Source organism: Hevea brasiliensis, chromosome 16 (genome assembly GCF_030052815.1).
Source record: "Hevea brasiliensis isolate MT/VB/25A 57/8 chromosome 16, ASM3005281v1, whole genome shotgun sequence".
Taxonomy (NCBI): domain Eukaryota; kingdom Viridiplantae; phylum Streptophyta; class Magnoliopsida; order Malpighiales; family Euphorbiaceae; genus Hevea; species Hevea brasiliensis.
The window spans coordinates 59,488,895-59,502,762 of NC_079508.1; the positions used below are offsets into that span (position 1 = coordinate 59,488,895).

At 35.9% G+C, this 13,868-nt stretch overlaps 2 protein-coding genes across 3 annotated transcripts; one reads left to right on the forward strand and one right to left on the reverse strand.

The window, feature by feature from the left end:
* Positions 1–58: 58 nt before the first annotated feature.
* Positions 59–5,837, reverse strand: LOC110634344 (sugar transporter ERD6-like 6). Its single transcript, XM_021783301.2, has 18 exons — positions 5,362–5,837; positions 5,191–5,253; positions 5,015–5,104; positions 4,762–4,821; positions 4,605–4,670; positions 3,797–3,862; positions 3,615–3,690; positions 3,254–3,318; positions 3,058–3,150; positions 2,739–2,819; positions 2,553–2,637; positions 1,745–1,791; positions 1,492–1,554; positions 1,328–1,387; positions 1,122–1,187; positions 975–1,034; positions 401–515; positions 59–251 (listed from the first exon to the last, which is right to left on the reverse strand). Exons 1-18 carry the CDS (start codon positions 5,548–5,550, stop codon positions 139–141), a joined length of 1,458 nt encoding a protein of 485 aa, XP_021638993.2. The 5' UTR covers positions 5,551–5,837; the 3' UTR covers positions 59–138.
* A 971-nt stretch (positions 5,838–6,808) lies between these two features.
* LOC110634315 (alkylbase DNA glycosidase-like protein mag2) lies at positions 6,809–8,520 on the forward strand. 2 transcript variants are annotated; one of them, XM_058138292.1, is made up of 2 exons: positions 6,809–7,819; positions 8,269–8,520. In XM_058138292.1, the coding sequence occupies exon 1, from the start codon at positions 6,906–6,908 to the stop codon at positions 7,785–7,787; it is 882 nt and encodes a 293-aa protein (XP_057994275.1). In that variant the 5' UTR covers positions 6,809–6,905; the 3' UTR covers positions 7,788–7,819; positions 8,269–8,520. The 2 variants fall into 2 exon arrangements, with proteins under 2 accessions (XP_057994275.1, XP_057994274.1); XM_058138291.1 differs by lacking the exon at positions 8,269–8,520 and adding an exon at positions 7,904–8,152.
* The last annotated feature ends 5,348 nt before the right edge of the window (positions 8,521–13,868 follow it).

Here is a 13,868-nt window from a genome sequence, read left to right on the forward strand (position 1 = left end):
CCTCGTAGCATTACAAATCAAGAGTTAAAGAATGGAACAACAAACGATACAATGCGAGTTGGTAAACACAATCGAATTAATTTGCATCAGTGAATGATTTAGTCGAAAGCAGATCACACAAGCTTGCACAAACACTTTTTATCTGAAGGATGATTGTATTTCTTCCAGAGTTCTTCCTTTGGTTTCAGGCACCCACAGAGTCACAAAAACAACAGTAAAAGCAGTCACCACCGTGTAAATAGTAAAAGTGCCTGTGTCAGTGAAGCAGTTTTGATAGTTAGACACTATAAGACATATGTGCAAACAGAGTAAATGCGCCTGGTGTGTACGTGGGGGGTCTGTGGGGGGGTGGGGGTGGGGGGTTGTGGGGGTTGGGGTTGTAGGAGAGAGAGAGAGAGACCTCCACTATTCCAACTCAACAGCAAGTTTGCAGTCATTGTGACCACCCAGGAAGTCAGCCAATTTGCCAATGTTGCTATACTGCCAGCAAGGCCCTTAATATTCACTGGGAGTATCTGAAATGTGTGATTCAGAAAAATTTGAGCGCTCTGTAGCAACTAAGTACATCACAATATCAATAGTCTTTTGTTGGCAAAACCCATAAGATGAGATTCTGATATTACTTAATTTATAAATTATTTACGTGCATAATTCATCCACCTTCTGCATCCAAGATCAACATTGACGTGCTCATCTAGGTTTTATTTAATCTTTTTACCTAACATAATTCAAAAGAAGCTTTTTAAAGACATTTGCTGTTGGCTTGTAATGTAACAGGACACAGAGTAGACGGCTGGAGAAAATTATTAGATTTGAAGACTTGCCAATTAGTCTTAATGTCATTTGGATAGCAAGAAAGAAAAAGCACCGATGGAACAGATTCAACTGTGCTTATCAAATAGTACATAAAATGCCCCTCAGAAAACAAAGTACTCCACATGTTATGAAACTATGATTGAGATAAAGCAACACACCTCAGACATTATAAGCCAAGGAATAGCTCCAAGTCCAAGGGAGAAGAAAATTACCATAGCCTGCATGATAAGTAATAGTCCATCAAATGGATAAGAGCACAAACAGAGGAGCACAAATGTGCATGCAAAGCATAAAAGATATCATACCACAAGCCCCACAAGTGACAGTATTCCCATAATGCTATATAAATGAGAATCTTCTGAAACAGTGCCCTGGTATCAATGATGTAGAAAAAGATAAGGGATAAGAAGGCATCCAAAGTTGCTCCAATACACATGTCAGAATGCTTGAAAATCAATAAAAGTTTACAAACATAATATTAGCAAATAATGGCCTTTGCGACATTACAGACCTCTAAATAAAAGGCAACTGCAACAAGAAGCAAGCTAACAGTCATTCCAGATGTAGATATCTGCACCAGGTGATTTAATTAAAGATCAAATTTACTTTGTAATTTATCCCCAAAGGTGTTGTTTCTTTTCCATTAAATCTCCAAATTAACAGAAAGATACTTACAATAAGAAGAATCCTGCGTCCAGCTTTATCCACCAACCATGTAGTGACTCCAGTGGCAAGAACCTATACAAAACTAATCACTTCTTATTTGATGAATTGGGCAGGATCCACAAATTTTCCTCTTCACTCCCTCTATCTCACAATTTCGCTATTTTTATTGGTATGATCAGGCCATGAGGCTATACCAACTCTTAAGCTAATGCTTGTGGCAAAAGAAGAAACATAACATTGAGTATAACACATCACTTATTACCTGAATGATCCCAACTCCAACTGTAGCAAGATTACTTGAGATAAGCCCTGCCAATTTATAGCCACTTGTTCAAAAATCATGCATTGTGAAATATAACGCAAGGAAAATAATAGAAACTACAATATTCATAAAAGTGTTCAGATTATTTTCTAATATTTATATTTTAACACTAATTTTCTCTTAGGATGAGAAGTGAATGGTGAAGCAAATTAGGAACTTTCGCTATTGTAAAATTATGTGATGTAGTTAACCTAACATAAATAATCGAATCTTTTCATAGTATCATGAGTTACATGTTACAATCCCACATTGCTAATGAACAATTTTGGTGAAAGATTAATAAGTCCCTAGACACTCTCCCCTTACAAGCCGGTTTTTAAGGGTGAGTTCTACCTAGGTAGCTTATTCCTCACATGACTAAATTTTAGCAATTTGTGGTGCACAACAGTTAATATCAGTTGGTATTAGAGCTCCCATCTTGCAGATCTAACACTCGAAGTGGTGCCTAGGCCTGTTGTGTAAGGATGTGTAGAGTGCTAGCTGTGATCAACATGATCGTGACCAACAAGAACGTTGATTCTCCAAGCATTGGGTATTGTTACAATCCCACATTATTAAAGAATAATTTTGGCAAGAGGTTAATAAGTCTCTAGGCACCCTCACCTCGCAAGTCGATTTTCAAGGGTAAGTTCTACCTAGGTGGCCTATTTCTCACATGGTTCAACCTTAGCAACTTGTAATGCACAACAGTTCATATCATAATGTGTGTGTGTGTGTGTGTGTGTGTGTGTGTGTGTAGAGGTCATACCAGCACTTTCAAAGATGTTACTGGAATAGAATAAAACCCCATTGATCCCACTGAGCTGCTGGAGCACGAGTAGTCCGATTCCTACCTACAGCATAAATTACTATCAACCTTGGGAGTCCTACAGTTCCAAAAATAACAAAAACAACATCAGAAAACCAATCAAAATTTCAAAACAAACTAGTCTACCATCAAAGGGAACCAATATCTTCTTCGTCTGAGATCTACAAACCGTATTGTTGTTCTTTTGCTTGATGATGCTACAGACATCTGCAGAAAATACATCCATGAAGCAGTGACTTTGTATAGATAGTAAAATGATGAACATGAACTGACCCTTCTTTATCATTTGACAATCTTCTTCACCAACTTTGATAGCAAATATTAGCTATATGTCGAAGTTAATCTAAGTGAAAGAAGATGCACACACACAACCAAAAAAGAAAAGACAGAGAGAGAGAGAGAGAGAGAGAGAGAGAGAGAGAGAGAGAACAGTTTGGTTCCATACCTTAATTTCATTCACTTCAGCAGAAATGTCTGTATCAAATCCCCGTAAGACTTGCAAAGAGGCTTCAAAATCTTCTGTCATCCCCATTTTGGCCTGGCAGTCATATGCCCAGATAAAGAAACAGAGGAGGATAAAGATAAATTCAACAAAATTACAAGATATCCAAATGAAGCAACATTCAATACATGAACCATACCAGCCATCGAGGAGACTCGGGTATGAAAAACAAGCCAGGTATTAATATTGTGCAAGGCAAAATTCCTGCAAATTAAAGTGCATGGATTAATCAAAGCTATTCATTCATCAAACTACCTAACTGATGACTAACATTAACATTTAGTTAAGTTGGCAAATGTGAACAGAAACTTTCCAGTACTTTTTTCAGTCCATAGGATTAGGACAATGTACTACATCAAAAAATTAAAAGCAACTTGTTTCTTTTATAAATATTATGGTTTGACAATCGTTCCTGTACAACTATTTACTAAGAAAATTGTTGACCTAACATGACATAACCCACTGATGCAAGGCCAAAGAGGGATTTCTCAGGGGCTTACCTAAAACAGCAAGCAGCCTCCAATGTACAAAAAGTCCTAATAGGTAAGCCAGCATGATTCCAAGAGTAACTGAGAGCTGTTAAATAAAGTAATTGATTAAATCAATCAAGTTATCATCAGAAAAACATCAAGAACAAAAATTAACAAGAAGAGCACAGATATTCTGATTCAGAAATCACAACCTGGTTAACAGATCCAAGGCTTCCTCTCAAGTTCTGAGGTGATATCTCAGCAATATACACTGGCACCTAGACAAGGGCAGAGATTTTAGAATACAACCATTGTATATATAATAGTTTTGTTATAGTCATTGATCATGGTGGGTCCCATCATAATCAATAGTCAAAATCTATCCGTTGTATATATAACGGTTGCATGGAATAATTTCTCCACCCCCACCCCCATTTCTCATAGAACCCTCATGGATAAAATTTTTTTTAACATAGTTTCTATGAGCAGCAGGCCTCATAATTCTTGAAGGTGTGATAAGAATGAATGAATAAATTACATATCATGGTCCTCTCAAATATAGGTTAATTTACTATAGATATGATCTAAAAAAAATTAAATATAAACAGAGGGGAAAATCACAACAACAGCTAAGCCTTAATTTCAAACTAGTTTGAGTTGGCTATAAGGATCATTTTTTGCTATTAGCTCTGCTTGAGACTAGTTCCGCATCAATAATATAAAAGGTAGTTCTTCCTTTCTTTTTCCCTATATTAAATGTCCCTGATTTCAGTATGCATATTACTTTGTCTTTTGCATACCATATAATAATTTGAAATAAAACAAAACTTATGCTATTACTGTTTTAGTTTGCCCACACCCCAAATTATAATATCTAGCTCCACTACTGCACCTAGACATAATGAATGCAGACAAATTTTTTTTTCCTTTTAACTATTTCCAATAATACAATTCATCCATTCACCATTAATGAAAGGATCCGAAGGAAAAACAAAAGCATATATTGGTATCTAGGCTTACTGTGTATGAGATTATACCAACACCAAAGCCTTCCAACAATCTTCCCATGAATAAAAATGATGAATCCTGCAAAAGCAGCAAGAAATTATCCATGGTAAGCTCAAACGGGAAACAGATACATAACTAAGAAGTTCCAAAGAATCTAATGATCACTCACTTTTGCAAATGATATGCATAACCATCCAATTATATTAGGGATCGCGGCAATCATCAGCGACTGCAAATTAACAAAACAATGCAGCAATTATCATCCGTTGGTTAAACAGCTACCCCTATTGACAAATATGCAAGAATTTCCTGAGTTTTAATGAATTGTTATATCATTCCTTCAAATATGAAAGGAATTAAACACTCTAGCATTATTAGCAGAATCATTCCATAATGTCTTAAATCCAGAAATGATATTGTACCCCCTTGCGGCCAATGTACTCTGCAATTTGACCACTAGCAATAGCTCCAACCATAGCGCCAACATTCGATAAAGATCCAAACAGAGAGAACTGCACATTATTAAGTCAAACTTAAACACGGGAAAAAAAAAAAAAACTGAGATAATAAATGAGATTCAAAACCGAGAACGTCAAACCTCAGAAATTGAGAGTTTAAGATCGCTGATGATTTCCGCTTGCGTAGGCGAAGAATACCCACACTTTATTACGAGACGCAACAAACAAATCAAATGCACTTGACATGCACACATAGATTAAAAGGAGAAGGAAATGGAAATAAAAATAGAAAAAGATTAAGGATGTTTTACAGTGAATCCGAATTGGATAGGACCCAAAGCGACGATGAGGACGCAGAGGACAACGGAGACAGCGCCATCGCGGATAAACTGGGCGGAGGAGCCCATTATGCTGGACTGCCTGGAGCTCATTTTATACCAACTACCGGTGTGGAGGAAGGGTTTCCTAATTCCATCATCGATCTCCTCCCTGGAACTCATGGTGCAGCTTTAGTCTCTTAGGCAAATTATCAAACAGGAATGATGGATAGAAGAGCCAATCAGCTTGTAAGATTTTCACACAGACAGGCACGTTTCGGAGATTGATTTCTGGGTTGAACGGTCGGTGCGGATTACGAGTTGGTATTTTACTAAATGTAGAAGAAAGATCTGCGTTGACGGTCGACGTGTGGGTTGTGCTTTGTTTGGGTTTATGAATATAATTATGTGAATACAACAATAAAGTTTTTGTCACCTTATGCATGTTTCCATGGAAGAAAGCCACTCTAAGCCCCGTACTATTTTCTAAACACTTATTATTTATCAATTTTATTTCATATCCATTCTTAATATAAGATAATTTATATATTAAAAAAAATTCTTAGAGTTCTAGCAAAATATACCCATTGGTATTTGGTTCCATAGAAAATGTTACTTTCCATCATTAATTCATGTGAAAAAATAAAAAAAAAATCCTTAAATTTAATATTTATTTTAAAAAAGTTTGAGAATGAATAAATTATAAAATATACATGAAATTTGCTTTTTCACTAGACATTAGATTTACTTTTCACGATTTATTCATAAATTTCTGATACTCTAAATACTAATAAAAAAAATTCTCTCTAACGATTAATTAAACTTAGTAGGAATAAACTAATACACTCAAATGAGAAGTTGGCATATTGCCACCTCCTACTTTGCCATTATCATCATCGATTTAAAGATATTTTAAAATGGACGCACAGGATAGATTTAATAATTATTATATTAAATATTTATATTTAAATTTACATATTTATTATATATTTTAATTAATTTTAAATAAATTTTATATAAATATCTAATTTAATTATTATTAAATTTATTTTTATATAAAATCTAACTTATATTAGATGTACTAAAAAATTAATAGGAATACAATTCTTTTTTAACTGAATTATATGGACAAAAATCATTAAAGGAGGCGAATGAATATCTTTAATTTCTTTTTTTTTATTATTTTTAGAGCCAATTCATGAATTGACAATAATTTTCTCTGAACAGTCCCCTTATATATTCCTATCCATAAATCAGAGCCAGGAGGGAACAAAATGTTTACCCTTATTAAGATTATATTACAACATAATGTTTATTATTTTTAATTGTTATTTTTATTTTGCCATAGTAAAAATGAACTTAAAAAAAAATTCCAAACAAACGATGCCTTATCTAACTGTTGGGTCCAACGACCAGTAGTGATCCAACAACGGTCAACTACCCCATTTGAAAACCCTTTCAACAAGGGAGCGATCATTTTGAAATTTTCTCCCTGATATCTACAAACACTATCATCACCGTACCACAAACGTTCTCTGATGGGTAAGCCCATAACTCGATCCCACTCTCGTTCTATAGTCGAACCCTCTTCCACTCTACAATCCGCCGCCACCGCCAATACTTCTTTAAACCCCTCTTCTTCTTCCTCCTCCAAAATCCCATATCGGCCCCGGAAAATCCGAAAACTTTCAACCACCAATAAAATAATTGCAGCCGCTGCCGCCGCCGCCGCCACAGCCACTACCAACTCCTTTCCCCTGTCCACTGTTAAACCATTATCGGTCAAAGGCGAGATTGACCTGGCTCTTGAACATTTACGCAAGTCAGATCCCCTTCTCTCAACTCTAATTGACACCAATAAGCCACCTACATTCGATTCTCAAAGCCCACCATTTTTATCTCTAGCAAGAAGCATTCTTTATCAACAACTCGCCCCTAATGCCGCCAAATCAATCTACACTAGATTCCTCACCCTCTGTGGTGGCGAAGCGGGGGTCCTGCCGGAGAATGTTCTATCGCTATCTGCCCTTCAGCTCCGAGAAATTGGAATTTCGGGTCGAAAAGCGAGCTACCTGCATGACCTAGCAGACAAGTTCAGAAACGGGTCTTTATCAGATTCGTCGATTCTTGAAATGAATGATGATACGCTTTTAACTAGCCTGACTGCGGTTAAGGGAATTGGGGTTTGGTCTGTGCACATGTTTATGATATTTTCGCTGCATAGGCCTGATGTTTTGCCGGTGGGTGATCTTGGTGTGAGGAAAGGAGTACAGAATTTGTATGGGCTTAAGGAGTTGCCGCAGCCATTGCAAATGGAGCAAGTTTGTGAGAAGTGGAGGCCTTATAGGTCTGTTGGGTCGTGGTATATGTGGAGGTTAATGGAAACCAAGGCATTGGCTAAAGTGACTAAAAAGTCGTAGTGCCTTCAAAACGCTGAAGCTGTAAAAATCAGGTACTCTTGTGAGCTTTAAAGGCCTGATTCTTGTACTGATTAGTGATGATCATCTTTATAATTTCTAAAATTTGACATTTCCAGCTTCACTCTTTCTCCTTGTACGCATGTGGATTCACTTCACTGTTCTATGTCTGTTTAAATGGAATAGTAAATCCTTCTATTTACATTTGTTACCTGACAGTTGGCACTCTTGAATTATGAAATTTTCCTTCCAGAGCTATTTGTTGTGTAAAGTTTATATTTATGCTAAACAAATGAATTCTGTTTCTGGGTTATCACATTATGTTGAAAACTCTACCAAATGAAGCAATGCCTGAAGCATATTATTGACCTTGTGAGTTGTGAAGCATTCTTGCGTAATGAAGTGTCTGTATGTGGAGTTTTTTCTATTGGCAAATAAAATCAAATTTAAGTACAGTGGTGTCACGATTTGGTTCAATCTACAGGTGCAAACCAGTTATTGGGAGGTCTTTTTCCCAACTTTATGATAAGATTTAGTCAGGTTTGATTGCATATTTTCTATCTGAATGTCAGTTGTATAAGACTATTGTATTGGAATTATATTACAGCCATTTAAGTTACATAAGAAGGCGTGTACAAGGTATTGATGGAACGGAACTCATGAAACATACTAAGAGTTCGGGAGTTGAAACATTCTCAAGAAATGCTAAGATCAGTAGTGATATATTATTTGTTTTTTTGGAATGTGCAAGTAAATTTACTAGCATGGATTTATCTTCTTCTTTGATGATTGTTGGGTGATAAGGTAATAAATTGCTTGGAAAGTGGAATAGCTTACTGTTAAACCTATCATATGTGGAGTGGACCCTTCTTGTAGTGTTCTTTGGTTGACTTGATTCTGGCTTCAATGCAGTGTGATTTTCAATTAATCATACACTGAAAATGGTTAATGGCTGATGAATTTTGGCTCCTCATAGAACTTGTATATTTATCAGATCATGTTAAGAAGTTGATATTTGCTGATAACATCCCTTTAGGTGGTGCTGATGTATCAGTGCCTTGTTTGCTGCCATAAAAGGGTAATTATCTGAAAGGAATGATTTATATTAGATTTTCGTGCTTATTGATCTCTTATTTCTTGAATCTAGGCCTTGTTTGGTTCAAACTCTATAACTTATTGGAAAGTGAAGGAAGTGAATTCCTTGACTTTTCATAAGTTGAGACAAACTGCCAACCAAACAAGCTAAATATATTAACTTCTTGATAACTTAAAGTTCCTAGTTAACTTAAACCCCAATGAAACAATAGCTACGAAGAATTTGGTACACTTTACTTTGGGATTGTTACAGTAGGCACGTAAATCTAATACATACACAAATCGCATAATCACACAGTATAGAATAGAGAAGAAGAATAATACAGGATTTAACGTGATTTGATCGTAAGGTCTACTTCTATAGGCAAGACGAAAAAAAAAAGTTTCACTACGATGAAAAGAAAGAATAAGATACAATCATTCAGAAACCCCTGTGTGTTTTCCTAATATCTCATAACTCTTAATTTAAGGGCAGAATATTGTAATATTTATACTGATTCTGCCTGTGCCCTCCACTACCACAACAAATCTTACTTTTTATTCCAATCAGGTCACAACGTAAAGTTTTCGGGTCAAGTCACAATTCGAATCCATGAAAGCATATTCAAAATTCAAGCCACAAAAAAATAACAAGGATTGAAGGTGCAATTTCAAGTTTCAACCTTCTGCCTCTTTTTTTTTTTTTTTTTTTTATCTTGCTTTTGGTTAGCTTGTCAATTTTAACATAATCTAGTTTTCATTTGGATAAATGGTCAATTTTAACATCATCCAGTTAACGGAAACAAACAAATGGGAATAGATTATACCTCGAGCCTGATTGAAAACAGGGATAAGAATTTGTTCCCTTTTTCTACTTTCACGCTAAGAATAAGATCCATGCCTCATTCTTTTTGATGCTAGTTAAAGCTGGAAAACACACAGCTTAGCTATCCTTTGGATTTATATTAAATCTATAAAAATTAATTTAATTTTAAAACTTCAAACATCAATTCTATTGGTGGCTTGATTTTTTTTACAATTTATTATTTTAATTTTGATTCTAATTACTAACAATCATAAAATAATTTGTATAAATCCCTTCATCAATTAGAGGAAAAAAGTCTAAATAAGTCCTTATATTTTCAGTAGAGGGTTAAATATTATCATTTTTAATAATAAAATATTTTTTTAAAATTTTAAATATTAAAAATTATTTATTAATTTTAATTAAAATAAAATCTTTAAAAAATAAAAGTGGTTAACAGAAATTATTTAATATTAAAATTACTATTTTCAATATTTTATTATTTAAAAACTAAAAAAAATATTTTATTTAAAAAAATATTTTATTAGGCATTGACTTATTTGACATTAATTAAAAAATATAGACTTATTTAGCCCAAAACTTAATTTTAGCCTTATTTAGTTCTTAATTGAAAGTAGAAGGCATATTTAATCTTTTTCCATAAATTAAATGGTGTTATAAATTAATTTTTATATTAATATATTTTTATACTACATTAATAATTGAATTCAATAGCATTAATTTAATTTTAAATAAATTTGATTATAACTTTTTATATTGAAAGGGATAAAAACGAGAATAAATTGAATTTTTGTAAAGAAAAAGTAGGAGAGATAAAAGTGAAATAGCGAGAGATTGATGAATGGGATGGATGGACGGAGGGAGAATTTTATTCTTTATTAGGATTAGATAATCAATTTTAATTAGTTAAATATATTTGATTAAAATATTTTTTTAATCAGATATTTTATTGAAAAAAATACATTTTCAAAATAAAAAAGAAAAGAAACAAAAATTAGCTAAACACATGAAAAGTGTTAAAATTAAACGAAATTTCACTACTGGACAGCTTAGTGTTAAATTTTTAAAATAACTTTTACAATTATTTTAAAAATAATAATATTTTCTTAAAAGGAGCATATATATATATATATATATATATATTGATCTTAAACTATCACGATCCAACCTATGGGTCGGACGGGCACTAGGACTTGGGCTAGCCTAAAGCTCCCGAGGCCGGTAGTAAGCCTTACTGTTCCTAAATCTATGACCAGGCCCACAATTTAGGCCCAATATGTACATAAAATAATTTAAATTAAACTATTATAATTTTATTTCGGGCCAACTTAACCCAGTAATTATCAGAAACTAAAATTAGGGGAATCCAGCTTGTAACACCCCAAAATTTTAAATTTTATGAGCATTTTTGGTATTTTAATTTTATTTAAATTTTAGGAATTTTTTTGAGATTTTTCGGATTTTAAAAATCGGGTTCGATTTTCCGAAAATATAAACTTTGATGAATTTTAAAAATTAATTTAAAGACCACGTGGCAAAACTAAAAATATATTTGAAGTCTACGTATTTTTTTGAGTTTTCTGAAATTTTTTTCGGAATTTTTGGACCTCGTTTTCGGTCCCGAGGCAGAGTAAAAAATTCAAAATTTTATATTCTGAATCGAACCGGCCGAATCGAACTGGACCGGATCGGACCGGTCGAATCGGATCGGTCTTCTTCTCTTTTTCTTCCTCCCACGCGCGACGTTCCCTCTTCCTTCTCTCTCTCTTTTCTCTCTCCTCCCTCCCCTGCCGCCGGCCAGCCACCTCCCTCTGCCACCCAGTAGGCCGCGCCACTGACCAGTGCCGCCGCCGGCCGGAAACCGCGCGCGAATCCCCTCCCTCACGCGCGCGGCGTTTCAGCTTCTCCGGCCAAAATCCGGCCGATCCGGCCACCAATTGGATCGGGTCTTGTGTCTAAAATCATCTACTCGGCGAGAGCTTTCCATAGACACCAAGAACGCCGAAATCCATCGAGCGGTTTGTCCGATTTTTGCTCGGGAAGATTTTAGCCCATTTCGACTTTTGGGCTAGATTTCTCGAAAACCGTGAATCCCACGAGAAAACCGAGGGTACCAGCACGCTCCACTCGTCGAGAGCTTCGCGGCGACATAAATTTCAAATTTTTCCGACACCGTTTTTCGGTGGGTCCCACGGAACTTCGCAGTGTTTTTTCGAGCCTTTAATGAGTTTAGAAAATTCTGAAAAATTTATGCACTAACCCCCGTGTTATGGGCTTCGTGTAGGTATCCTCGATTCGCGGAAATTCGACAGTTGACCGAGTCTGCGAAATTCGGCGAACGGACCGTTCTGGAAAAGTCTCCGAATTGGACCGAGGTTTTGGCTAGCCCCCCATTGTCAGATGTCCCGAGCGCGTCCCCAAAGTCGGAATCGGCAAAGGTAAACCCGAACCTTGCTTTTTCGTAATTTTCTAGTGCTTAAATAGGATTAAAAATCCATAAAATATTCGTGGTAGCTTAGAAAATTATCATTCTTTTTGCAATAGCTTAGTGATGTTGCTAAGGACCGCGGGGCAAAGTTTTAGAATTTTTAGAACTTATTTGGGCAGTTTTTGCAAAAATGGTCAATTATAAGGACTAAATTGAAATTTTACACATTGTAACGGATGATTGATTTGATGGGCCCAAGAGGGGCTGTGTGATGTGATTGAGTTGTGGATATATGGATTGTGAGTATAGAAGTGTGTTTTGAGCCCTTTTGCAGGTTGGGTAGGTCCTAGGTATAAGGAAGACTCTGCCGGATTTTCGGCACGACTTAGGACGTATTGGTCTTTTTCTTTGTTTGTATTGAGTCAGATTTATTAAATGATTGTAATAAAATTGTCGTGAGCGGAATGACCTTCTTCCTCCGCCCGCCACAGTGATTGTCGTCAAGTCTGTGAGTAAAATATTAATTTTAATTGTAATTTCGATATTATTATATGTTCAGCATGCCCATGCATCACTTATATGCATATAATTATGTAGTTAAACTCTAGGCACGATTTATGTTGCATTGATAACTGTTAAAGTGCCATGAATGTTGTTGCGGTAATTTGGAGCAGTGTGCGTGCGTTGGCGTGCGTGTGATGTGGTGTGGACTATGGATAGGACGGGTAGTCACGGCTTGAGTTCTTCGCTGGGACTCGATCCTTCGAGGGGTAGTCACGGCTTGAGTTCTTCGCTGGGACCCTCGATTTGGTTATTAAGTGGAAGTCCGAGCTGAGTTCTTCGCTGGCACCAGGTTGGATTTAAGAGAGCTGTATAGGGGATCAGCTCCCATATATTATGATTGATGCTACAGGGTGCGTGAGTGCTCCAAATTACCTTTTTGATGCTATGATGTGAATTTATTGCTGATGTTGCATTTCATTCCACAGGTTGCATTAGTTTTAGATAGTTATAGAGATTATGGTTAAAATTGATATTTTACTCTCTGAGTCGAACGCTCACTCCTGTTCAATATTTTTCCAGGCCACAGGAGGATATTTTTGAGGTTAACCTGCTCCCTTTCCTCGCAGGTTGTTTATCAATGTTTGTGTAATTTTATTAACTCCTAGAATTTCCGCATGTGTTAGAAGTATTTATTTAATTATGGTCTGTAATATACTTATCATGTTGGACCTGTAAACGTATAATAATATGCATGTTTGATGGATTGGATGAGGGAGCTGAGCTCCCATTTATTATTATGTTGATGAGTATGTGGAGGGTGAGCTGAGCTCCCCAAGTGACTATATGTTGTGTTTACAGGTCGGGTGAGTCGAAAACTCCCCGTTGGTAAGTCCATTTTATGGTCGGACTCTGTCCGTTTGTTTTCTTGAAATTGGGCCCAAATGGGCCTTAGAGTTGGGTTAATGAACAGTTAGGCTTACTACGGGCCTCGGGGGCTTTAGGCTGGCCCAGGTCCTAGTGCCGGTCCGGCCCATAGATTGGGTCGTGACAAATGTGGTATCAGAGCTTAGGCTCCAGATTCTTAGGGAATGTTGTCTAAAGTGTTGGGAAGAGTCTACTAGGAGTCACATGCGGAAAAAATAGGGTCCACATTCGTCTTGCATTGTCATCTTTGCTTCTAGTTTCTGCTTCAAATAATTATGTGTAAATATGAGTCTATAGAACTGTGTAATGTGCAGTTTTGAATTTTGTG